Below are 24,239 nucleotides of genomic sequence, written 5' to 3' on the forward strand. Positions count from 1 at the left end.
TACCACTGTAAATAAATCAGGCAACGTGAGCTTTTCAACTGCTCAACTTGCTCGTAAACTGAAAGTATGTAATATTTCTTATTAGCTAGAAAAAGGAATAGGTGGCCAAAAAGTTTCTTCGTGTACAGCCGGTCGCCCCAGTATGACATGAGCCCACCCATATTGTTTAATATACAATGAGCCGATAGCTTTGAGCCATTTGGCGTGCAAATGTTTTGCGAAAGTGGGCCTGGTATGCGAGCTGATGTGGCTTTGTTCATTAAAAGACGCGGTCTCTTTCTGTAAACGTATGTACATTTATTCTAACATCTTACATATAACCCTAAAACAGTAACACGCTTCAAAAAGTTAACAATGTGTTTTGCTAGTTTGCACGTTTAGCAGGGGAAAATGCCCCTGAGCATAAAGTACATTCTTGAAGCCTCCACATTTAGGAGAAACGCGGAAGTGGAAACTTTTAAGCTGTATTCTTCAAGGAATAGGCTTGTCTGTAAACTTCGCCAGCAGCTCCTTCTTGAGTATCTTTCCATTCTCGGCCTTCGGAAGTGAGTCGAGGAAGATGACACCTCCGTAAAGGTACTTGTAAACAGCCGTTTGCCCTGCGAATGAAAGAAAAACCATACGGAACCATAGTGACGTTTCGGCAACTTTAAAAACGTACCCCTTCCCTGTGGCTTTTTTTTTTTTTTTACAGAATGTGCACGGCCTTAACATCTGCTATCTACCACCAGCCAGCGCTACGGCCCGCCATTTCTCGCTCACTGTGCCAATACAGACATCGACAACGCCGATACCGTACCTTTTGGAGAACGGGGCTTATAACGCCATGTTAGCCTGCTTAAATGTCCTTTTAAATGCTGGATGTGTAAGCATTACAAGCAAAATAACTGATCTGGCTTCTTTCATAACAGACCGAAGTGTGAGTTTATTTTTGTTCATTTTTTAACACATGTTCGAATTCAGCTGTGCGTGTTTCACGTCAGTAGACACTGACAGCATTCATTTCAGCGCCATTCATCCTGGCACGGGAAGTTGTCAACATATATCTACACACAACAATCCGTTACTGCCAACTGCCGCCGAGCTCGCCACCGCTCTCAATCAAGCCACGTGACGAAAGCATCTGCAAACTCGGCCTTGTTGCGTGGTCTCATTGCGCCGAACACTGCTGCGACCAATGAGCGCTCGGGAATGCAACTGGCGATTGACTTGTCAGCACTACCGACAACACGTGGACGTTAGGCGTCTCGTGACGCAAACACTCGGCGGACCAATCAGTGCTGGACCATGTAACACAATCTTGTCACAACCTCTCAAGCAGTCAGGTAATTCTTTGCTCCCTTTCAAATAAAAGGATTTCATCACACTACGTGTTCGTGCTCATCTCGACGATGCGGTCGCATTAAAAAATATGTAACAAAGAATACATAAACTGCGCTGTATTGCAAAAACTATTAAATGCAAATAAAAATAATGAACGCCAATCGAAAAAAAAAACCGCAACCAATGTTACCACAGCAGCAGTCTGGCAGATATACTCGCAGTACCATCGTGTGAGTTTTGAAATAAATTCAGTTTTATCTCGAAGGTCATTGCTCTGACCCATTTCATAGAATTACTACTCTAAACGATACATTCATTAAATGCGATAACCGGCTACCTAAACTGAGAATCATGCATGCGCATCTCGTCTATTCCCCTTCACCGAGTAAAGATTTCCTCCCCAAACAAAATGAGAAGAGGGTGGCGAAACCTGCATCCGCTGGGGCATAGATGAGGAAAGCGCCGCCAAAAGTTAAGCTGTGTCAGAGGATCGCGTCCGCGATCAACGTCATTGGCTAGTCCAATGGAGTGCGCCAAGGGAGGCGAGATATGTGCGACGAACCAAATTTAGTAGCATGGAAAGCATTACCTATCCATTATCCAGGAAATATAGAGCAAAACTGAATTATATGGCCCTAGTTTCAGGTAACGAATGAGAGATGAATGAAAACCATCCTTGAAGCTTATTCCGCTTATGCAGTTCACACGCTCAGAGCTTCTGAACAACAGAAAAAAATGTCTCCTTCGCTTACCTGTTTAAACATATTCGTTCAAATTGTTTCAACTCCCAAATCCTTCAGTTGGAACTGCTTAAAGCATCTTTGGTTACTCAGGCGCTGAAACTTCAGTGAGTGTCATCGCGACCTCTAATGCGACTCTACGGCAAGGAAAAAAAAATGATACTTCAATTTTGATGAAATTTTAGTTCTGCACTTTGCAATAACAGAATAAAATTTAAGACTGAAAGGGTATGAATAGGCAAACGTCAGGAATTTTGATGTAACCTAGATACGGGGTGCGAGATAACCGAAGATAACGTAAAAAATTTCAGAATTAAATTGCCATGAGCAGCCAGGCTGAAAAGTATACTATATCATAAATATGAGCTTTTGATCTGTCCCCTTCGTCCGTGTTGCGCGGTTTGTTTCTAGACACGTGTACAGCTGCGCGAAACGAGCATCAGTATAAAACTTAGAGGGTCTCTTAAATGTCTTTTAGGAGAATGGCGAAAGTTACACTTGCTCTCCTGTCATTTGCCTCTCATCGTTTGCCTCTTACCGGTGTTTGTTACAGTGCTAGATATAAATATAACTGGTTCACAGGAAAGGGAAGCCGCTGTATCTTCCACAGCTTCTCTGGCAAGTGAGTTTGGACGGTACAACATCGCTCCTGTTTCGTGACGTCCCTTGGCTCGCGTTAAAGTGTAGGATTTCAGATGGCAGGAACGCTAGACAAGAACGCATCTCGCGGAATCTCACTGATCCACGTTGACAAATCTCGCGCACAAATCAAGCACACAGGATTTCGTTCCATGAACTTAGAAAGGGCCCCAATTCAGGTGCTTCAGATATCAGATAGCAGATACCGGGGCTGGCAAACATCTTTTCCTTTCTTTTGTATATAAATAAAATAACCACTACCACCACCACCACCTAGAAGGGCTTTCGCCTTATAAACAATTTTGTTGCTGTCATCGATATCACATTCATGCTCTATTTTATTTTAATGCAATCTTCGAATTCTTTCCTCAATACTTCGCTGTTAGTCCACCCACCATCCGGCGGTCTCACCAAAAAGGCTTTATCGGTATTCTTGATAAATTCCCTTCGTTACTCAAATACTCCGCAGGAGCTACATCACGTGCTGAGAGCAAGGGCGTTTCTGAAAAAAATGGTTTCCTAATTTTGAAGAAAACTGAAAGTGCTTTTGTTATCCTGCATAAAGCGCTAAATTTTGCGAAAGCAACGTACCGTGGCATTCGATAGCTTCAGGCTCCCGATGTCGCTCGGCATTATGCTCGCCTGCGAGCGATCTTTCCTGCCTCACCGCTGGCTTTCACAGGAGAAAAAGCAGTCAGGTGGATAGGCGAGGTCGGATAGTGTGGTAGGCTCTTGCTTTTAATTATTTCTCTAGGCCTCGCAATTTCCACTACGGATCTCTCGAAGCAATTTGTACTTATCGCTGTATTACCTGTGACATGTCCTTTAGCATACCAGCAGAATTGTTACTCATAACTGTTCTCGAGACGATGCGGCAATCTGATCCCCCACAGCGAACGTGAGTGCGCCCATCCAAAATCTGTAGAGGGGCTTGCATTGCCATGTGGTTAGCCTTGCGTGGGTACGAAGGCCGTATAAACGAGGAATAAATCTAAGTTCCAAGAGCGTGGGTTTAAGGAGGAAGAGAGGTGCGAAAATGATCCTGAAGGATGTGAAATGTACTTAGTTGGGCTCCGTGTAACAAATTTAGTTGTAAAATTAAAGACCAACGTCAAGTCTCTATGACGTACTTCTAATATTCAGACACCAAACGTAAAGGCGAATGCAAGGACGCTCATCTTTTCAGAGATTTCAGAGACTCGCGCATATAACAGTTACTGCCATTATGAACTATTTCCGCGTGCCGCCGCGACGTTATGAAGCATCTAAGCAACCTTATCATAAAGACTCATACCTCTTTGACCGGTCCTTGCTTTAATAATACTCTCCGGCAATATATCAGCCAGTGTAAATAACATTTAGGGCGTGTAAAGGCCCGTTCACACTTGCGACTAGCAGCGGTCGCGCGACCGTTTTGGTCGAAAAGCGACAGTCGCAAATGGTCGCATCGGTCGAAAAGCGACTGCCGCGGGCCGATCGGGCACTGCTCGAATTTTCAGTCGCGCGACTACTAGTCGCAAACCATTTCACCAATCAGCGAGGTCCCGGAGTACTCGATCGAGCACCTTCTCAATGCAATTAAAGAATACCCCTACCTTTTCAACAAACGGCACCCGGAATTCAAAGGCAGGGAGATAGGATATGGCCTGGGAGGAGATTGGAAAGATATTCGGACTATCCGGTAAATACCATGAACTTTTGACAAATGGATTTTTCACGCAGGTGCAACATTTTATATTGACACCACGGTGATTGACATCGTCTATTCGTCGTCGGCGTTCTCCTGGAAATACGAGAGCGCGGCATGCGTACCGGCTCGCCTGAAAAAGCTGAAGTGTCTGGCAGCCGGCAGCTACCGACGTTCACTGTCTTCGCCCAGCAGCTCTCCTACTTCCAACTCGTTCGGAACGAGAACTGAACGAGAAGGCGACTGTCGCAAGTGTGAACATCGGTAGTGGCGAGCTCCTCTCCTCTGGTCGCGCGACTGGCATTCACGCGTCCTCATCTAGCCGCAAGTGTGAATAGGCCTTAAGGTAACGGCTGCATAACAGCTTCAATGGCTATGCGTAGCCGCTATGCCACCTCGATACCAGCCAGTAATTTGAGTCCCCGTAGGACACCATAGGCAATCCCAAAGGTGTGCATCCAAATTGTTGAAGATAATTTTGAGCAGGCACTAATTGAATAATTCGAATAATTGTTTAGCAAGATATTCCATTTGTTATCAGAGATTTCCAATATTCGCACACTAACTACCTGCATCGAATCTTCCTGAATACGCACCTGCTATGAGCTTCTTGAGTTCCTCTTCGATCACACTGTGTGGCTCCGCGTAAGAAGCGTTGAGCACGACGCAAGCGGCGGGAGCCTCGCCATACTTAGGGCTGGGAACTCCGACCACAGCTACCTCGGCGACTGCATCATGCGTTAGCAAGATCTCTTCAAGTTCGCTTGGCGCCAGCTGGTTGTCCATGCATTTGATGAGTTGTTTAAGCCGCTCCACCATGTATAGATGTCCTTCTCGGTCGTAGTAGCCGAGGTCTCCTGCACGCAATCATTGAAGCGGTCGACAAGGCGTTGTTTGCGCCAAAGGACGCATTGCAAACGGGGCTACTACGATCTGGCCATACTTCATACGAAGTCTTTGGCATCGTAGTTCAGTTACGAGAGCGAGGGACACTTGAAAACAGCGCGTGCAAGTAACACGCCTGCAGAAGCCATCGTATTGTACTCTAGCTATGACGCCACTGCGAATGGCTTCGAGATAAGACAAAAAGGTATATTTACATGAAGCGCTGCTCCCCCCGATAGCTACTTTCCGCCAAAACAATTGCATTACCAGCATCATTACGTGCAGCGTAAAGTTTAAGTTATTTCACAACTTGAGCTGCTGTAGTAGGTGCTATTTGCCTCGGCGAGTTATGCGCGGACCGGGGACGCGGTTGTCATGAATGCAGTTATTTAACGTCCCAAAATGACTACGGCTATGAGAGACTCCGTAATGGAGAGTTCCGGAAATTTTCACCAAATGGGGTTTTTTAACGTGCACTGACATCGCACAGCACACAGACGCCACTCCGCTTCGCCTCCAGCGAAAAGCAGCCGCCGCGGCCGGGATTCGATCCCGCACCCTTGGGCACAGTAATCAAGTGCCCTAACCACTGCGCCACCCCGGCGGGGCCCAATGCATTTATACAGCCGGAAACAATGCAAAAGGTTCTGAAGGTGGCCATATATATATTCAACGTGCATTGTGAAAGCGTGAACGTGAAGGTGGCGATATATTCAACGTGTACTCCAGATTAAGAAAATCGCACAGCGCTACTGAGCACTAGAGGAATTACTAGCATCAGGATCGACATATTACTGTGAATTGTTACGCACCAACTAGAAAATGAATACAGAAACCTGTGTGGAAAGGATTAAAGCCTATGTGGTAGAATGCGCTAAAAATGTGAAAAGATGCTTTGTTCGTTGGTTGCTGTTTTGTACTTCCTAGCTCTTAGTCACTCCCAAGAGGATAGTGAACGTATAGAAGAATGTACAAATTTCAAAGTCCACCACTTCTCTGAGCACCATATATTATGCCACGGCATTTTCGCTCTACCCATCTCTCAAGCTATACGAGAAAAGGCTCACTAGATTTTCAGCGCGGCCAACTCTGCTAACTACACATATTCAAAACCTTGACACTCTGAACATGCTACCGTTGCAGGGCTTTCCGCTAATGGACACGAAGCCTACTGCTAAACCCTTGCATTCTCGGAACGTATATAGCACAAAGAAAACAGACGAAAGAAGGGACACACGAGCGCTTCACTTCAAACCTTTCCCTGCTGAAAGGGCTCAAACACGTATGGTGGACACTACGTCAATAATTCTATAGAGAGTTGCCTCACACATCACACCTGACAGCGGAAGTATCGCCGGAAGCTGGACAAAAAGCAAAAAAATGTACCAGGAAGAAAAGTGAGCGTTAGAAGAGGAATGACAGCTTTAGATCTTGCATTTCTTTCTTCGCCATGTGTTTGTATGTACCTGTCCTGAGCCATCCGTCGCTGCCGAGCACCTCTGCGGTGGCTTCGGGCCGGCCGTGGTAGCACTTCATGACGTGTGGACACCGGACGCAAATCTCGCCATGCTCAAATGGCTCCAAAAGCTTTCCGGTGTTCACGTCTACCACCTGAAAAGACATGTAGAGCAGACAAATTTTACATTTTGTTTTTCCTTCAGATTTTCTACCGGTTTCGAAAGGTAAGGAAAACGTAAACAGGAGGAGACCACTCCCTTGAGTACACTTCCAGCCTTTCCATCAAGCATGAAGCAGTGTCGTAAAGCTCAGACTGCAAGAAGTTTTCGTTTCTCAGCTGTTTATATGTGGCGATATACCTTCTGCATTTGCAGAAGTGCCCGTAGCTTTTCGAAGCAACCACAGTTTGTACTTTTTTCGGGAAGATATTTAATTTTTCCGGGTGCTATAAATATTGTTCCAACAATTAAAATTACAACATAGTTACAACGCCGACAGCGCTCACGCTAGACTTTTGCACAATGAAGTAACGCGTTAGTTAAGATAAAGTGCGAGCTGCAGCTTTTTGGCTTCTTGAGGAGGAACAGACGTTGCGCTGTGTGCGTATAGATAAACTTAGGGAGATACATGTGAATTACAAGATTCTAACCTTGAGGTGCAGATTAAAAAAAAAAAAAAAAGGAGCAAGCGACAGAGAAAATAACCAGAATTGTGTTGTAGGTCGATAAGTCTTAGAGTAAAGGATTGTTTTTTCTCCCCGACCCATTCACCGTACACGTGCAATGTCGTCACATTCGATACGATTACAAACAAAACGAAACTAAACAAGAACAAAATCTTCACCACACATACCTTTACTTCGCTGCCGGCGGTAGGGAGCCCCATGTGCTCTGTGATGATTTCGTCGACCTGCGTGGCGCTAACAAGGCCAAAGGTCTCGGTCATTCCGTACAAGTTTGCCAGCGTGGTTGGAGCGAACATGTCGCAGATGTCCCGGGACAAGCTGCTCGACATTGGGCTGCCACCGGATATTATCTTGTCGATGTGCGGAAGCTTTCTCCGTGTGTTCTTGGCCTCGTTAATCAGCATTTGCAGCTTGATCGGAACGCCTATCACCGCCGTGATCTGCAAGACAAAACGAAGAGATCATTGTCATGCTTTCGCGCTTGGTAAAGTATATTTTATGATACGCTGTGTGTATGAGTACACGGTGCACACGAGGTACAGAAAACAAAATAAACAACGCACAACAATTATTGCCAACATATTCAGCATCGCTTGAACCTATGCTATGCGAGAAAAATTGTGTTACTCTAATACTATTCCTCCCATTTACGAGCTTCTATCACCCATACCATGCCTACACTCTCCAAAGGCTCCGAAGTACCTCCAACCAACCTCACACTCTACCCAGCAACCACCAAACAGCTTCAGTAGTGTCCCAATACCAGAAAACTCAAAATGCAGAAACCAAGAAGATGCAGAAGAAAATTCAAAAAACGCTAAAAGGTCGTCTAGAAACAGCTATGTGCAGGAGACTCAAACAGCAGGCAGATTAGGGGTAACTGACAGCTCCACATGATCCGCATTGATCTGAAACTTTTTTTCTGTCTTTATTCTTGTGCAGCCTGCACAACAGCGTGGAATAGAATAAAAAGCGCCAACAATCGGGTCACAGGAAAGGAAAGGCGAAGTATATGTCACACGTGCTCCGTGGCCACCTTGACCGCGCCGTAAGGAAATGGAGGAAGGTGAGAATGAAAGCGGAGAGAAATGGGTGCTGTATTGCATGGTTCCGGAGTAATTTTGACAGCCTGTGGATCCTTAATGAGGAGAGTGGCTGCTCCTGGCCGTCCGGGGTTGGGAATGGTAGGCCCCCGCCGTCTGCGACAGGGGCGTGCCTGTCACCGGCGAATGCGTCTGTTGTAAGCCGTCATTGCACCCGCAACCGCTTCGGTGGTGGACGATGGCGGTTGCGACACGTGTCTTTCTCTCTTTCCCACTTCTTTTTCTTTGCTCCATTTTTTCCTCTGTCCACACGAGGCAGCGGAGGTGGCTTAGCTACAGAGCCAGTAGCAGGCCCGTGCATTTAGTTTTCTTTCTTCCTACAGTCGCAACAACAATTTACGTCATATAGCACATGGAAGCTTCTTCGTTTCGCCTCCATCGAAACGCAGCCGCCGGCGATCGACATTGAACATGGGTGCAGCTGCACAGTAGTCGGGCATTTTAACCAGTGCACCACCGCGGCGGGCAGTCAGGCACCAAGTGCAAAAATTAATTTTAGAACCTTAAATATAGTTTGTATACACGTTCTATATTGTTTCTACATTGTTTCATTATAGTTTCTATAATGTTTCAATATAGTTTCTATATTGTTTCAATACAGTTGCTATATTGTTTTAATATAGTTTCCATATTGAAGGACTGCGCTCAAGACTGTTTAAAAGTCTAAATGGTGAAAGCCACTTTGCAGGACTGTTCCCTAAGTGCACCATCATTAAAATTACCACTACCGTCATTATCACTAACTGCATTGTCACTTTCATTCCTACTATCAAGCTCACGCTACACAATAATTTATTTTTCTTAAATTTACATACTGTAACGTCACCAGTAAAGAAGTTCTTGGGGGAAGAGTGTTTTTTCCATGGGTAACGCATTGCCTCATCTGCTGGAAACCGGGAACAACGGACCATGTTTCTTTTTCCGTTTGTTAGCAAGGAGTTTATTTCTGGGAAATAATTGCAACAAACGACAAAAAAGGATTTTTGCCTTGACTCGCATGGCACTCGATATTGAAACATAATTAGGATGCTTTTTAATTTGATGTAATTATGCTTATGGGCCTCCACTGTAGATGGTGCTCCAGAATGCCAGGCTATCACTGACCGAGATGAGAGACCTGCTCAAATTTATTTTTGCGGTTCGTTATATGTATGCATCGGTTTATCGCCATACAAAAAGCGGCTGCTGAACCTCCCGACTGGCTCTCAAGGGTAAAGAGTTTGTGTCGCGAAGCGAGGCTAACGCTAGCTGATCGTGATGTCCCTATACATGCACGTACATAGTCATGTGCTTTTCATGTTGCGAGTGGGACCGGGCAATAAAAAAAGAAGTCCCGGCGTGGAGTAATAGCTTGCGAGCGCTGCTGAAGATGGGAGGGATAGTGGTTGGATTCTCGGTGGAGACAATTTTTTCGTCAAGTGTCCATTCATGTGGATATTGCGCGCGGACATTGCGTGCGGACACGGAAACATTTCACAAAAAGCATGTGCAGGATCTCTAGGTTTCAAACACACTCGATTGGCTAGCAAACCAATCGGATGCAGCTGCATTTCTTTAGTTACCTTGTAAGTTTGGATGAGGTCTACAAATCTGTCCAATGGTAGCGTTATATCGCGCAGGACCATCGTGGCACCGTAGCACGGAGCAAACGTGTTGAGCGCGAAGCCAGAGACATGCGTGAATGGGTTCCAAGCCAGGTAGACGTCATCTTCGGTAATGAAACCGAATTTACTGCAAAAGAAAACATCGTGTAAAAGCGGGCTTGACAAAACGAGGGCGCGAACAATGAAAATATCTCTCAGATCATGAATTGAACTTCTTAAGTGTCTCTTAATAATAAATATACCATAACAGCTGCCCTTTCCGGAATTAAGCTACGAGGTACAAACGTGGAAGCTAACGTGAAAGGTTCAACATAATTTGATGGCAACTCGGAGAGTTATAGAATGCAAAATGAGTAATGTTTAACAGACACGAAGCGTGCCGAGTGGGTGAGAAACAAACGCGAGTTGCTACCATCCTAGCAGAAAAGATATCGACACGCAAGGTAATCGATGCTCGCTAAGAGTAATTGCTAGATCCCAAAGAAACGGCAAGCGCTGAAGGGGGCGTACAGAAGTTAGGTGGGCGGATGAGCTTTTTCGAAATTTGAGCTCAGCTCATCAGCTGTTTCACCTTTTCGATAGATTCAGGCAAATATTTCGAGAAAGACATGTATGTTCAATTACAGACAACTTAATTTTTTTTTCACACATATTCCGTCAAGAAATACTCCACTAACAGTTCTTGGCTGTCATGAAGGAAGCTTTGTGGTCATCCGAAGCCTTCCACTACGGCACTTTCTCTTTTCATTGCCCCCTTTCTCCTTTTCTTTACAGCTCGGCCAAGATGTCCGCGTAGAATTGTGACAGATACCGGCCGCGCCTTTTCTTTGACGTCAACCAGTTTTAAACACCGCTGATGCCTGCTGTACTGCGTATATTTATATATGCTCTGTGGTGCGGCGTTCGAGGATGCGCGAACGGACGCCTGGATCAAACTCTCGGCGGGGTCAGCTTCGTATATGCGTGTGTGTAATAACTTCATTCTTCCACCAGATAATGAGGCCCCCCAGTCCCCACCCCCGGCACAAAGGCCTAAGGAACGGGAACCGGGACCTTCGCCATAAGAAACAGGCAAATGTGGCCTTGGCTCTTCGCGGCTTCTTCCGCCAGGCGGATGGCTTGTTGCTGTGGCACAAGGACCTCGCTCTCCAAAGACACTCTTGCCAGCTCCCTCAGCGGAGGAATGGGACAAGCTGTTGGCCAGCCCCCCAAAAAATCTACGCAATGGTCCTCGTCACGCGAGCTCAAGAGGTCGCCCCCGACTGGAGGCCACCCTAGACTCGCCCCTGCCCGAAATAATTCATTTCATTTTGTGGCAAAAAAAGTTACCACCACCACCGCAGCAGGGCTTCACAGGCTTCTCTACAATTTATATTTGATTTAGCCTCTGGGTAGCTAGCACATTCCCATATTATACGGTCGAGGGTCCCTCTCCCCCCAGTGCTTGCATTTATCGTTTTTTCTATCATCCATTTGGACATATTATGCCCAGACCGGACTTGCAAAGTTTCAAGCTTGCAGGCGCCGCCTTGAGACTGCCTCCCTATTGTTTAGACTTATTCGGAACCTTCTGGTGACGCCATCACCAGTCATGACCAGATGTGACGTCTTAATCACTTCCTGTTATTAGATATGGCCGGATGTGAGTCATGAGGTCATCAGGTTACGAGGCCGACCGCGATGACGATGTGAAACGCAGAAACGGGCGCCAAAGTAGCTGCGCTCTAAAATCACAAGATAGCGGGTCGCGCAGTCGGCGACCGCCATTGCATGCACCGGCTAACCACTGGTTGAGCCATGCTGCCAATGCTGGACCCTGCACCTAAAGGCCAAGCCAACGTTCACTAAAGGTAGGTACAGTCTTCGGCAAAAATGCAACAGCCCAAAAGGCTTGCTTTTAAGCCTTACAACACGACTCGTTCCACAACTTCAGCGTCGCAATCTCGCAGGCGCCAAGAAATGTCCTCAGCCTTCTTGAGAAAGATATAAACACGCACAATAGAACAGGGCTCACAGTAGAAGAAAGGTAACTTAACAATACGCTCTGAGGGGTAATTGGTGCATGATTTCAAAAAACGACAGTGCGCAAAACAGACGAAACGGAAGGAAGAAAGACCAACACATGCGCGTCTTCCGTGACGTCTCTGTTACACACTATCTTTTTTGGAATCGTGTACCAACAGCCCCCCCATAGCGTATTAAGCCTTCTTAAGGTTAGCTTTTTGAGGTTAGAGCCTTAAACACTGAGCAACCGCTGCAAATATCATGCATGCAACATATGTAATAATAAAGTTGGCATATTCGAAATGCGATGCCTGAGCACGGAGAAATAGTATTTTTTTCTCCCAAAGGTATGCAAATTTTCAAGCTATTATAGCATCGAATGAATATAAATATTTTCTCCATTACGATGAAGTTTAGTTGTTACAGAGAAATGATTGAAAACGTTTTTCCTGCCTTCGCGAAAGTCCATTTAAGTGCTGTAGGCATTCTTGTAGTATGGCATCTACTCTGTCACCATTTGATAAATTCTAAAAGAAACGACACACTTTCATGCATTATCTATTCTGCAGGCCATTAATTTACTGATTATTTAATATTACACTGCTTACAAAGTTATAAAACCAAAACTAGTTAAAATAAAGGCGCCGCAGTGGTGAAGTTTCTCCTTAACCCGTACAGCAATATAACCTTGACAGAAATAAACTTGCTACCACCCGGGCGAAATTAGTACTTTGAATTCATTGACTATACTGCGGAGTTACAATGAAAAAAAAATGCGTACCTGAAAGAAAAGAAGCAGGAAACGTAAGCCTTGTGGGTGATCTCCACCCCTTTCGGCAAACCCGTTGAGCCTGAAGTGTACAGAATGACCACCACATCTTCGTCCGGGTCAACAGATGCATCCCCTTCTCGCTGAGAATCTCCTTCACTATTGCTTTGAAACTTGACAACATTTGTGAAGCCGGGAACCTCACCGACACAGCATGCCTGCAGGAAGGGAATAAGATAAATTACTACCACAGCCGAGTTCAGTACTTTGCACGACTTGACAATTCCCCGTGAAAAATTAAAGACCCATAAATTTTGCCGTACAGGAGTCGGGAAAACATGCGAGTATACAGTCGGCTTTTTTTTTTAAAGGTGCCGCGCGAACATAGACATTCCGGCACAGTAGCGCCGAGGGGAAGCTGAACGGACATCGAGAGCAGTAAGGGGAATGCGCTTAGATAGTGCTACTGGAGCTGGCGTCACCTGCTTGGCTGTTTTACGCGTGACGTTGTAAGCACGAAGCAAGGCTCTGGATATGTTTGCGGGCTCTGTCTCGGGGCAGTTTCTTTAAACTCGATGAACACGCCGATAACGAGTGTCCACTGCAATTAGTTCACAAGCAGCGATCGCACCTGGTTTCTTCAACACGATACGGTTTGGCTTGGTTTTGTGGGGTTTAACGTTCCAAAGCGACTCAGGCTATGAGGGACGCCGTAGTGGAGGGCTCCAGTAATTTCGACCACCTGGGGTTCTTTAACGTGCACTGACATCGCACAGCACATGGGCGCCTTGGTTTTCACCTCCACCGAAAAGCGGCCGCCGAGGCCGGGTTTCGACCCCCACCCTTGGGAACAGTAGTCGAGCGCCGTAACCACTGCGCCACCCTGGCGGGGTTAAACACCATACGATACGTTGTTTACCAGAAATGTGTAATCTTTCAGGCATCAATCACACTGTATTCAGTGTATTAAAAAGAATCGGTAATCACACTTAGGACCGCCTGCGTGTAAGAATGCGAAAGTATTACTCTGACCTCTTAATGTATCCAAAACTTCTGCGATGTCTCGTCTGGGTTTCTTGCGGTCACTTTCGTCTTTTAGCTAAAGCGCTGGCAGCAACTTCTCGTTGCTAGTATACCTCATTCCGAGCTCTTTTGGCATTTCGCCTGCGCCTCCCGTTGCAGTATCCTTCGGCATCGGGCTCCTGTTGCCGATATTCGTCGTCTTAAGCTCGTTTTCGCCACATTGCATCGACTACTTGTTGTGCACGACGAGTACGCCATTCGATCGGAGACAACGAGACCATTTTGTCAGCAGCGTGCCGTCCTTTCACATCTGGCCGGTCTTGCGCTTCTCGACGCCGTCGCCATGTCTCTTCGAAGTGAAAGCTTTTTTGAGACGCCTACCCTGAGGACAATTCCTTGCACACGGCTCACATAGCTGTCTCCAGGTAACTGGCATGGAAGAGGGATTGTGCCACTCCTCCGACAACCTCCTCTATCCTACACTAGCAACGCCTTGTGGTGCGTCGCCTACGCCAACCCAGTTTGTGTCCCTAACATCCCGCATCCGAGACCAGCGAACATAAATTCCTTCTCCCTTCCCGCGCTCCCTTTTCTCCTGCTCTGCTGGCCGTCTCCGCGAAGACACCATCGCTTTCGGGTACCATGGTGCTCACGCCGACAGCCAGACTTCGGCGTAGTAAGGCTAGTGAAGCTGTCACTTTAAAATGAGTGGTCGCACCTCCTCCCGGTTTTATATATATACGCCGTTAAGGGCCGGGCGCTCTAATAGCAGGCAAGAAGACGACAGTCAGTCCAGCAGAAGAAAATGTGGGCAATCATCTCCCTAGAATTCTCTTTTCTCTGGTTTGTCTCCCGGCGCTGCAGCTTTGAGCAGTCGGTGCTCGCGCGATACTTTTTAAAATAGTGGCCTAAAGTAAATATTTAGGCTTTAGTTAACTCGAAGCATAAAGCCCGGCATCCTAGCAGCATTGCCACGCAGAGGCCGCAGTTTTGCACCGTTACTACTGAAGGAGGATGGAAAACGTAGCTCTCAATATAGACTATAAGACGGCACTCCGTTATCCAACACTGTCTAAAAAGAGAACAGGCTTGCAGCCTGCTGTAGTCTAAATAGTTTACGATGAAACCGTAACTCGTGGGATATATGTAAACTCAATGATATATGGTAACTAGAAACATGGTCTTTGTTACTGTCGCGAAATCATGCAATAGCTGGTAACACAATACCTCACAATTCACAGCAGTCATCGCATCAAAACAAGCTATTACGAAATTATCATAAACGTGAGCAGTTGTAGGCCAGTGTTTGCAAGAAAATGTGGATATTTCTAACGCCGTGTCAACATCATGCTGCCGTTGCTATGGGTGAACACGTTTTCTGATCAGACACAGAATCCTGTGCAAGGTAACCAGAATCACATTCCCTGTTTTGTTGGTTCCATTATATACTACCAAACTCCATGCCTTAATTTTCTGTTAAACATTCAAAATACGACCTCTGAAACCGCAAGTCGTCCGAAATAATGAAAAAAATGTGCAGGGTGCCCAGAGAAGTTTGCGTACCTTTAAAGGAACCTTCTCCATAACTTGTAAAGCTTTCGAAGAATGAATAACATCTGTAAGAATCCACTCGCATGTGCTGTCGTTTACTTGGTATGTCAGCTCTCCTGCAAAGGAACAAGTAGAAACAGCAAACTCGATAATTGAAAGTTTCCCGTCTTCACTGCAGCGCACACTGCCATATTAGCGCATTCAAGACGAGCGTGCATATTAATGCTGGTTAAAAGTGCAGCCATTATTCGATGCCTCCAGCTCAGTTTTTAAGGTATCCAAAAGCCAGGAAGAAGTTTTTTCGTTTTTAACAAGGAATATTTTGTGGCACATTTTCCAGCCATTCTTGGTAGTTAAATTTTCTGTTCCACAAATACTTTTGCACCACTCTGACAGCCATAACGTACATATCGATTTCATCTAGGATTCAGAAAATTTTCTTTTGATTTCGCGCTTTTTAATTAGAAAACCAAACGTTTGGTTTATACATAACGTAATTGAAGCAAAATAACGCCTTTGAGATAGTGTACACAATACAGTCTAGAATGTCGACTGTATTGTGTACACATTCTAGTGGAAATTAAGAAGAAGAAATGGGAATGGGAAGGACATGTAGCGCGAAGAGAGGATAACCGGTGGTCGCTTAGGGTAACAAACTGGATTCCAAGGGAAGGAAAGTGTAGCAGGGGGCGGCAGAAAGTTAGGTGGGTGGATGAGATTAAGAAGTTCGCAGGGGTGAAGTGGATGCAGCTAGCATAGAACCGGGTTAAGTGGAGAAATATGGGAGAGGCCTTTGCCCTGCAGTGGGTATAGTCAGGCTGATGATGATGACACAATACAGTTCATATATACAGGGTGGAAATGTGTCTGCGCTCTTTAAAGGTTCACTGTGTTCGTCACCACCACACACTGAAGCAATATGGCGCGCCGGTAGACATAAACCGAGGGTCATGCTGGTCATCGGCTATTTCGTGTCATTGTGTGGCCGTGTCGGAGCCAATGCCCCACATATAGCGCGGCAACGCTTTCGCGTATTCATCCCAAAGGTGGACTACCTTAAACATGGGTCATCTCTTCCACCGCTTCAAAAAAGAACAGGGACAAATAATCACAGCAGAAAATACAAAGTTTAAGTGTGGCACTGCATCCGGAAAAGCCGTCCGGATTCTTCTCAGCCGAACTTAGATTCTCCTGCTGATGCCCTTCTGCAAGTCTTTGTGCAGCTCCGCATGGCAGGAACGCATTGCAAATAAGCATCAACGAGCATCATGCTGAAGCATACCCACGAAATCCCAGACAGCCTGGCGCCGGTCCCCTGAAATTTGAAACGGGTGATCAACACGCTCTCTTATTGTACACTCTCAGGCCCCCGTCAAGCGCTGCCTCCGGATTGGGCAATTTGAGTGGCAACAGTGTTCCAGGCTGTATAAGCGGGAGCACTGCTGCTGGAGAGGGAGACCTCACGAGCGTTCGTCGAGCGCAGTGCCGCTCCAAAGGACGGGACGCGTATTAGTCTTCCCGGCCGTCGCTGCACGAGTATAGTTGTGCATGGCTAGTAGCCTTCGGCCCCTGAGCCGGCATTGTACTAGAGCTGTGCACGGACTCGGGCCGGCCCGAAAACCCGTGCCTGGCCCGGCCTGTGGGCAAGGCTCGGACCGCTCGGAAGCCCTTTCGCTCGAGCTCTGGCCGGGCCCGGGCCAAGGTATATTGGTCTCAGGCGGGCAGGGCCGGGTCATGAACACACAAAACATTTGCGAAAGCGCAGATACGGCCGTATCCCACTTCGTCCCGACGCGAGAGCTTCCCAGTTCTTTCCCGGCGTCGACTCGCCTTTCCTCCCACCTCCTCGCCCCGAAGGGATCTTTGGTGGCTGTCTGTGATCGAGCAGAAGGGCCGCTTGTGTGTATTTAGTGTTCCGCTTTGGTAACGCCGGCGCTGATGTTTTGGTGTGCGTTTAAAAATTTGCGCCACGCTGTCGCCTATCACATGTCTCGTGATTCGCTTAAAGCAGCATAGCTCAAAGCATCTGTGGTGTAAGAATTTACTCGTGGTTCTCTTGATGCGAAAATTTCAAGTGAAAAGCACACGGTGGGCCAGACGAGCTCACCGAGTACTTGGCCACAAAATCAACCCCTTGTTTAGGTTTAGAGTTAGCACACTTTTGGAGAAGCAAACAAGCTGCTTGCCGAAAACTTGCTTTCCAATCAAAGAACGTGTTAGTCTTTCCAGCCACAAGTTGTAGCACCGAAGGTAACTTAAGCGCTACCAGGTTCATTATGCAGGAGCGCCACAAATCCCTCAATTAAATGATGTAAAGAGAATTTATTGGGTGCATACATACATGCAAAAACGCACATTACTCACAGAAGACCAAAGCACTATACAAATCACTATATGGTACATATAAATAATAAACTGAATAACACGTTTTCGCGCAATAAATTAATTCTATGAATGTCCTCTGACCCCATATATTAAGCAAAGTTGCCATTTCAAATGAGAGAACTCCACATTTTAAGATTTTGAATGAAGTTATCTTCGTGAAATTATTTTCTTGTTTTTCATCACATCAACTGCAATTATAGCATAACGGGCCGGGCCGGGCACGGGTTTTAATTTAAGGCTCGGGTCGGGCCTGGCTCAGTCCCTATCCTAGTCGGGTCTGGTTCGGATCTAGTGCAGAGCCTGGGCCGGGCTCGCACAAATTTTCGGCCCGTGCACACCTCTACCTTGTACTGTAAACAACGCCCTGCGAGAGCTACCGGCCCAACCCTTTCGGCGCATTAATATGTTGTAGGTAGGGATGCGCGAATAACGTTTCCCAAACCAACTTGGCACGAAACGGGAAGAACTAACAAAAATGGGTCAGCTTTTGCTGTCGAATCAAAATAAGCTTGCCAAAATCAAAATCAAAATCAAACATTCACACAACTTAATCGAATAATCGAATTTTTTCAACGAGAGCTATGCAATGAGCAGCGGCGTTCACGATCACGCAGCAAAAGGGTTTTATGAACTTGTCTGATTCTTTCCATGAAACCTAAACTTGCCGCATGTGAGGATTATGAACGCCGCGACTCGACTGGACCGCGCCTCAGCGCTGTAAAGAGATCACGGCAGCATGTTCTGCGGTTTTGGAGTGGGCTCCTCTTTTAGAACATTCGTGGAATACGGGCGAGTTTAGCAACCGTCGCCTCAGGGCACTGGATCCTGAACTGCGCCTCCGCCTTCCCCATCATACTGCTCGTCGAGAAGCAACGTTGCTGAGCTGTTTATGGCTCGATGTTGCGTTCACCAACAAGTATGCTTTCAGGATTGGAACGGCCGACAGCCCTGCCTGCGAAAATTGTGGTTGTGAAGAGACAACCGAACACATCTTATGTGCATGCCCTGCATTTGTGAGTGAAAGACATAAGCTGCGTTGTGCGCTGGACCGCCTCGATCCTGGCCCTTTAACGGCGGATAAAATCCTTGGTCCAAGATCCTTGGTTTATGGCCACGTCAGTCGACCGGCTTCAAGGCATACAAGGAAATGTTTAGTTTTCTAATAGCCACCGGCTTGTGTGACGAACTCTGACTGTGCTCTGCGTCCCTTTCCTCTTCCCCCTCTTTAATCCCTTGATCCCTTTTCCCCAGTAGAGGGTAGCCAACCGGAGACCTTTCTGGTTGACATCCCTGCCTTCCATCCTCATTCCTATCTAGCTATATATTGTATTAGGAAGGATAATGAGACCAAATTGAAATAGGTGCCACTTTTTTTCAAAGGATTTAAGGTATTGCAAACAATCCTTGTTATCCATTGTCGCGGCCGGCAAAAAATGTAGTTCATTCCAAGGATCGAATACCCGAATTTTCGATTCGCTGCTAAAACAATATATCCAATATTTGCACAACTCAAGCTAAAGGTAAGTCCTAAGCTCAGCGCTCTAATATTTCAGGGCATTGATGATTTCACAGGCTTTATTGTTTTTGCTTTTGTGGGTAGGAATGAGATTTATACATATGCCTAAATGTTCACATTCCACACATAGGGCTAAAACATGAAGGCAATCCTGACATCAGACTGCGTACGACTTACTTTCGACAAAGGTAGACTTCGCCATGACCAGAGTTCCGCCAGCAAAGACTACGCCCATGGCAGCCACGAGGTTGTCGAGTGCATTGTTCACTTGACAGAGTACTCGCGCGCCTTTCTGGAGGCCCTCCCGCGAGAATTCCGCTGCACTGCGGCGAATTCGGCTTAGCAGCTCTGCGCCAGTCAGGTGTGTGTCGACGTCGACCTGCAAGAAAAACGGGGACTAACTAAAAAAATGGCATAGTTGCATGAGCAGAAACCGGACCTGCTTGCACTTGTTACGTCACTGACGAAATTATTTGTGTTAAATGGTTTGATTTGGTTTGTGGGGTTTAACGTCCCAAAGCGGCTCAGGCTAATGAGAGATGTCGTAGTGGAGGACTTACGAAATTTCGACCACCTGGGTTCTTTAACGTGCACTGACATCGCACAGCACACGGGCGCCTTGCTTTTCGCCTCCATCGAAAAGCGGCCGCCGAAGCCGGGATTCGATCCCGCGTCCTTGGAAACAGTAGTCGAGCGCCGTAACCACTGCGCCAACCCGGTTTTTTTTCTTTATTGCCTAATTTATCAGAATTTACACGTAAAGAACGTTACGAAAATGGGTCCTTTGTATCACGAAAGAACATTAAAACGTTACCACTTGGCGAAAATACAAATGCGCCAAAACAACTCCTCTAGAGAGGACGCGATGAAACAAGCTGGTTTGGCGGGTGCGTTCTCAAGTAGTTCCCCACACAAACATTGCGAACACACGTTGAAATCTCTGCACATTCACACGAGAACAATGCAGTACTTTTAACACGCACCATATCTTAGTAACAAGAAATAAATTACAAGTCGTAGCACGTGCAAACATAGACCAACCAAATCCTTTGAGTCTGTCGGCCCTCTCACGTAATTCTAAAACCTGCTGGTTCCAATATGACTCACTGTCTCGGTAGTTTTTCAGTGGCACTCCTAAATACTTCACTGGGGTTGTTACCTAAGGCACGTTCAAGAAATTCGCAGGGGTTGTGAGCCACTCTCCATGCCAGAAACCCAGACACTTATTCCAGTTCACAGCACAACCACTAACAGAACAAAAGTCCTTCACCAATTTGACTACTCTGCGAATGCTTTCGTAGTCGGTACAGAAGACTGCAATGTCATCGGCATAAGCGAATATGCGGACCTCTGCCGCACGCAAAATAAAACCTCGGACAGTGCTGCTCGCGATAATGCTCAGACAAAATATTTCAAAGCAATGCTAACAGGGGGCACCCTTGACGTACAAAGCGTTGCACTTGGATGCGCTCACCCACCCCGGCGGGTATTTGTGTTAAATACAATAAGCAATGATTACAAGGGCATAAAAAGCACTTACTAGTCGAGACTGGCAAATAACTATTGCTTACAGGACTCGCAATTAGGTATAGATAATAAAATGGGAACCTAGACAACCGACACGATATTGGCAAACGGGATACACTCGAGAAAAACGGAGTGCATTGGGCTTCGCAGCATTTATCTGGCATTATGAAGGCATGGGGAAACTTGTCGACAATTACTCAACAAAAATATTTCTGAAGCGAAAGCTTCACTATGCCATGTAAAGCCAAGGTCACCATGCAGGACGCAGGCCACAACTGCGCAAGCGCCTCGTCTTCTTCCCTTCCCCCGTCTTCTTTGTATCCTTCGAATCTTGTTCTACTTTACCGGCTGCTGTAAATAAAGAGCTGTATCACGTGTAACAATCAGTAATGATCGAAGCTCTCGCTTAAACAGGCTTTAGGTTAATCAAGCCAAACCGTCAGCATTTTCTCTATTCTACACAAATGCACAGTAATATTCTAAATTCGTTACCAACAGAATAGGTGCTCCAAAAATCCCCACTGCATAATGCAATGTAAGCAGTCGGAAAAAAATGACAATCGACAGAATCGTGCAATCTCTGCCATTTCATTACCTCGCCTTACTGTTCTAACATATGTACCGACTCAGATACGCCAGCGGTGAGAACTAGGAGACACTCCGCAGTGCCGTTCTCGTGGCATTTACGCTTTACCGCACATCTTCGCTATCTTTATGTGCTACGTTATTTCCTAAAAATTGCACCGATGGGCCAGTGTTTCATTCCGCTATCAGACAACCACAAGCCCGCCTTGTATGGCAGAAGCCCATATGTGTGACAGAAGCCCAACCACACAGGGAAAATGTAATTTGCTAATTGGCACACGTCATCCAACAAGGAAGAACGAGAAAGTATTTAAGTCGCCTGCCAATTCACAGTGTTCAAACCAGCTCGGCGCACGTGATACTAAAAGGGAAAATTCTGCCCGCGGACGCCGTATCTAAAAAGCGCCTACGTGCTATGGGATGTCAGTGCACATTTAAGAACCACCGGTGGTCGAAATTGATTCGGAGTATTTCACATGGCGTTGCTCATAGCCCCCCCCCCCCCCCCCTTCGAGCTTGAGGGCCGGCACAAACTAACCGATGCATTTCTTCGTGAACCACACTATACTCATTATCACCTTCCATTTGAAACGTACGAAGTGTTCCGCTCGTGTAGCCCACTATGACGTGATAAGAACTCTCGAAAGTGATCCCCACACTATGAAAATTGACATTTTGGTTGGTTAGTAAAAGCAATAGCTACATCTAAAGATGCCACCTGCTTTACATCATCTTCGCGCATGTGATGGTAGGGCTGAGCGACTAAGACCCGTTGGAGACAAGTATCCACAAAGACGACGGTGGGTTTTCGAGAAGCTTTAGTGAAAAGCGGGGTCACCGGGAGACCCTGTGCAACCAATTTTTAAGTATGCAAATAAAACAAAAGCGGCACCCTGAAGTGACGAAATGCGTCAGCTCTTTGCGTCACTCGACCCCCAACCTACCCCCTCTCCCCTTTTTATTGTTCCATCCACGTCAGCAATGATGTTTTCTTCGACACGCGTAGACTTTTCAAGTCTCTCTCTGACTGAAATTCAACGACGCGTATGTACTCACGGCGCCGAGAATAATTAAAACTCTGCGTTGCAGACTCGAGAAAATGGGTCCAGGTGCCTAGTTTACATTTTAAGACATGCAAATGCGCCCAGTTGACAGAAGGCCATTTTAACGCAAGCCTGCACTGAAGATTTACCCTCAAAAAAACCCGTCAGGGGAAATAAAAATAAACAGTTCTTTCTTTCACTTTTTTTCTTTCTGCTCAAGCTGACGTCGATCGAATGCGGAATTCATCAAGAGTTAAGCTTGCCAGACAGTCAGCGTGGTCGTACAAATCCAATTCGTCCCATTGGGCCTCATATCGAGCTGCATGTCGGTTGAGTCTCCTTTCTCTCTCAGCATGTCCCACACACTTTTTCTGAAGGCAATCCTCTCAAATGCGCAAGAATCAGAAGAATGTTTTATAATGAATCCGAATGAACAGGCATGTTCAATGGTAATGACCGCTTGTGGTTCCCACACACTTCCCATTTGCATTGATGAATTCCCAACCAGATTTGTTTAAGCAGCGGCTGCCTCGATTTCGTTCAACGAAGTCTCCTTATTCCGCCAAGACCCGACTTAAATCCACTAGCCCCAAATTCGCATGCCAGGCATTTGCGTCACGCGTCGCTGTGTAATGTGCCGACGTCGTTTGCAAAGTAAGGGATGCTGATTGATGCTCAAGTGAAAAGGTTTGGTTCTTGTCTCGCAAAATAGCACTTTACATCATTCAATCATACATTTCGCTATTCTATAATACCCTCTAGGAACTCCTCGTCGCTTGAGGACTATTACCTTACAAAACAGCTTTCATTATACTGAACATGAAGTAAACGCAATGTCGAGCCATATCTCGGAAGCTCCTGTAACATTGTGTAATATATACACTCGATAACTTCGTACACTGTGCCCATTCAATGCGTGCATCCCGAGATAGAAGGAAAGAGATTTAGAAAGAGACAATCTAAGATTTATTCAGCAAACGATATCTTAATCATTAAACACTTATAAGCATCTGCGCACAGTGTGGCTGGTTTCAGATAGTGCGGCAGCAGCCGGTACTGTGCAGATACGTTAACACGAACAGTGATCACACTTTATGCCTGCGTCATACAAACAAAAAGCGAGGCAACAAATACATTCATTTTTCGCTTGCTCGCTACGCCGTTAGTGCTTTTTTAGTAATGAACGAATGCCTACAGTCACCACTGAAGTACTTTCATTAAATTTCTCTTAGAAATCCCGAACTCCTGGAAACATGGCTTCAACCCTTCCGCAGTTCTAGGAAAGCTATTACTGTTCCACTCAATTTTTTAATAGACACAGGCTTGAGTATCAGACTGCGGACTCACTGAGATTAATATCTGGTTATAGACAACATGTACACGTTTCATTCTACAAAAGGAAGTGAGCTTTCATTTTATCCTTTTCTCTTCATATTCCTCCGCACGTGTAGAGTAACCATCACGGCATTTCCGGGCTAAACTTTTTCCTTTCTTCGTCTCTCTCCCAGTGGTATTTTTGTGCACTCAATTGGCTGCTGCTTTTTCGCGGTAACTCAGTGGGCACCTGACTAACAAAACAGTCGATATTGTTTCAATCCCTGCCAAGAAGGCTGTTTTTCGATTAATGGTAAAAACTAGACATGTATTGTGCGATGTCAAAGGACGTTAAAGAGTTCCGCGGGTTGAACTTTATTAGGAGCATGTATAGGAGT

At 46.1% G+C, this 24,239-nt stretch overlaps 1 protein-coding gene across 4 annotated transcripts in view; it reads right to left on the reverse strand.

Moving 5' to 3' along the window:
• Positions 1-276: 276 nt before the first annotated feature.
• Positions 277-24,239, reverse strand: part of LOC146199438 (uncharacterized) — a 63,548-nt gene continuing 39,585 nt past the window's right edge. For all 4 annotated transcript variants that reach the window (XM_084594924.1, XM_084594925.1, XM_084594927.1 and 1 more), the window contains exons 3-10: positions 19,550-19,751; positions 15,484-15,587; positions 12,910-13,115; positions 10,083-10,251; positions 7,585-7,857; positions 6,741-6,885; positions 4,986-5,246; positions 277-599 (exon numbers count right to left, since the gene is read on the reverse strand). In XM_084594924.1, the coding sequence (XP_084451050.1) occupies positions 472-599; positions 4,986-5,246; positions 6,741-6,885; positions 7,585-7,857; positions 10,083-10,251; positions 12,910-13,115; positions 15,484-15,587; positions 19,550-19,751 (1,488 nt within the window). In that variant the 3' untranslated portion in view covers positions 277-471. The remainder of the gene's footprint in view (positions 600-4,985; positions 5,247-6,740; positions 6,886-7,584; positions 7,858-10,082; positions 10,252-12,909; positions 13,116-15,483; positions 15,588-19,549; positions 19,752-24,239) is intronic.

Source organism: Amblyomma maculatum, chromosome 2 (genome assembly GCF_055883805.1).
Source record: "Amblyomma maculatum isolate TAMU_Amacu chromosome 2, ASM5588380v1, whole genome shotgun sequence".
Taxonomy (NCBI): Eukaryota; Metazoa; Arthropoda; class Arachnida; order Ixodida; family Ixodidae; genus Amblyomma; species Amblyomma maculatum.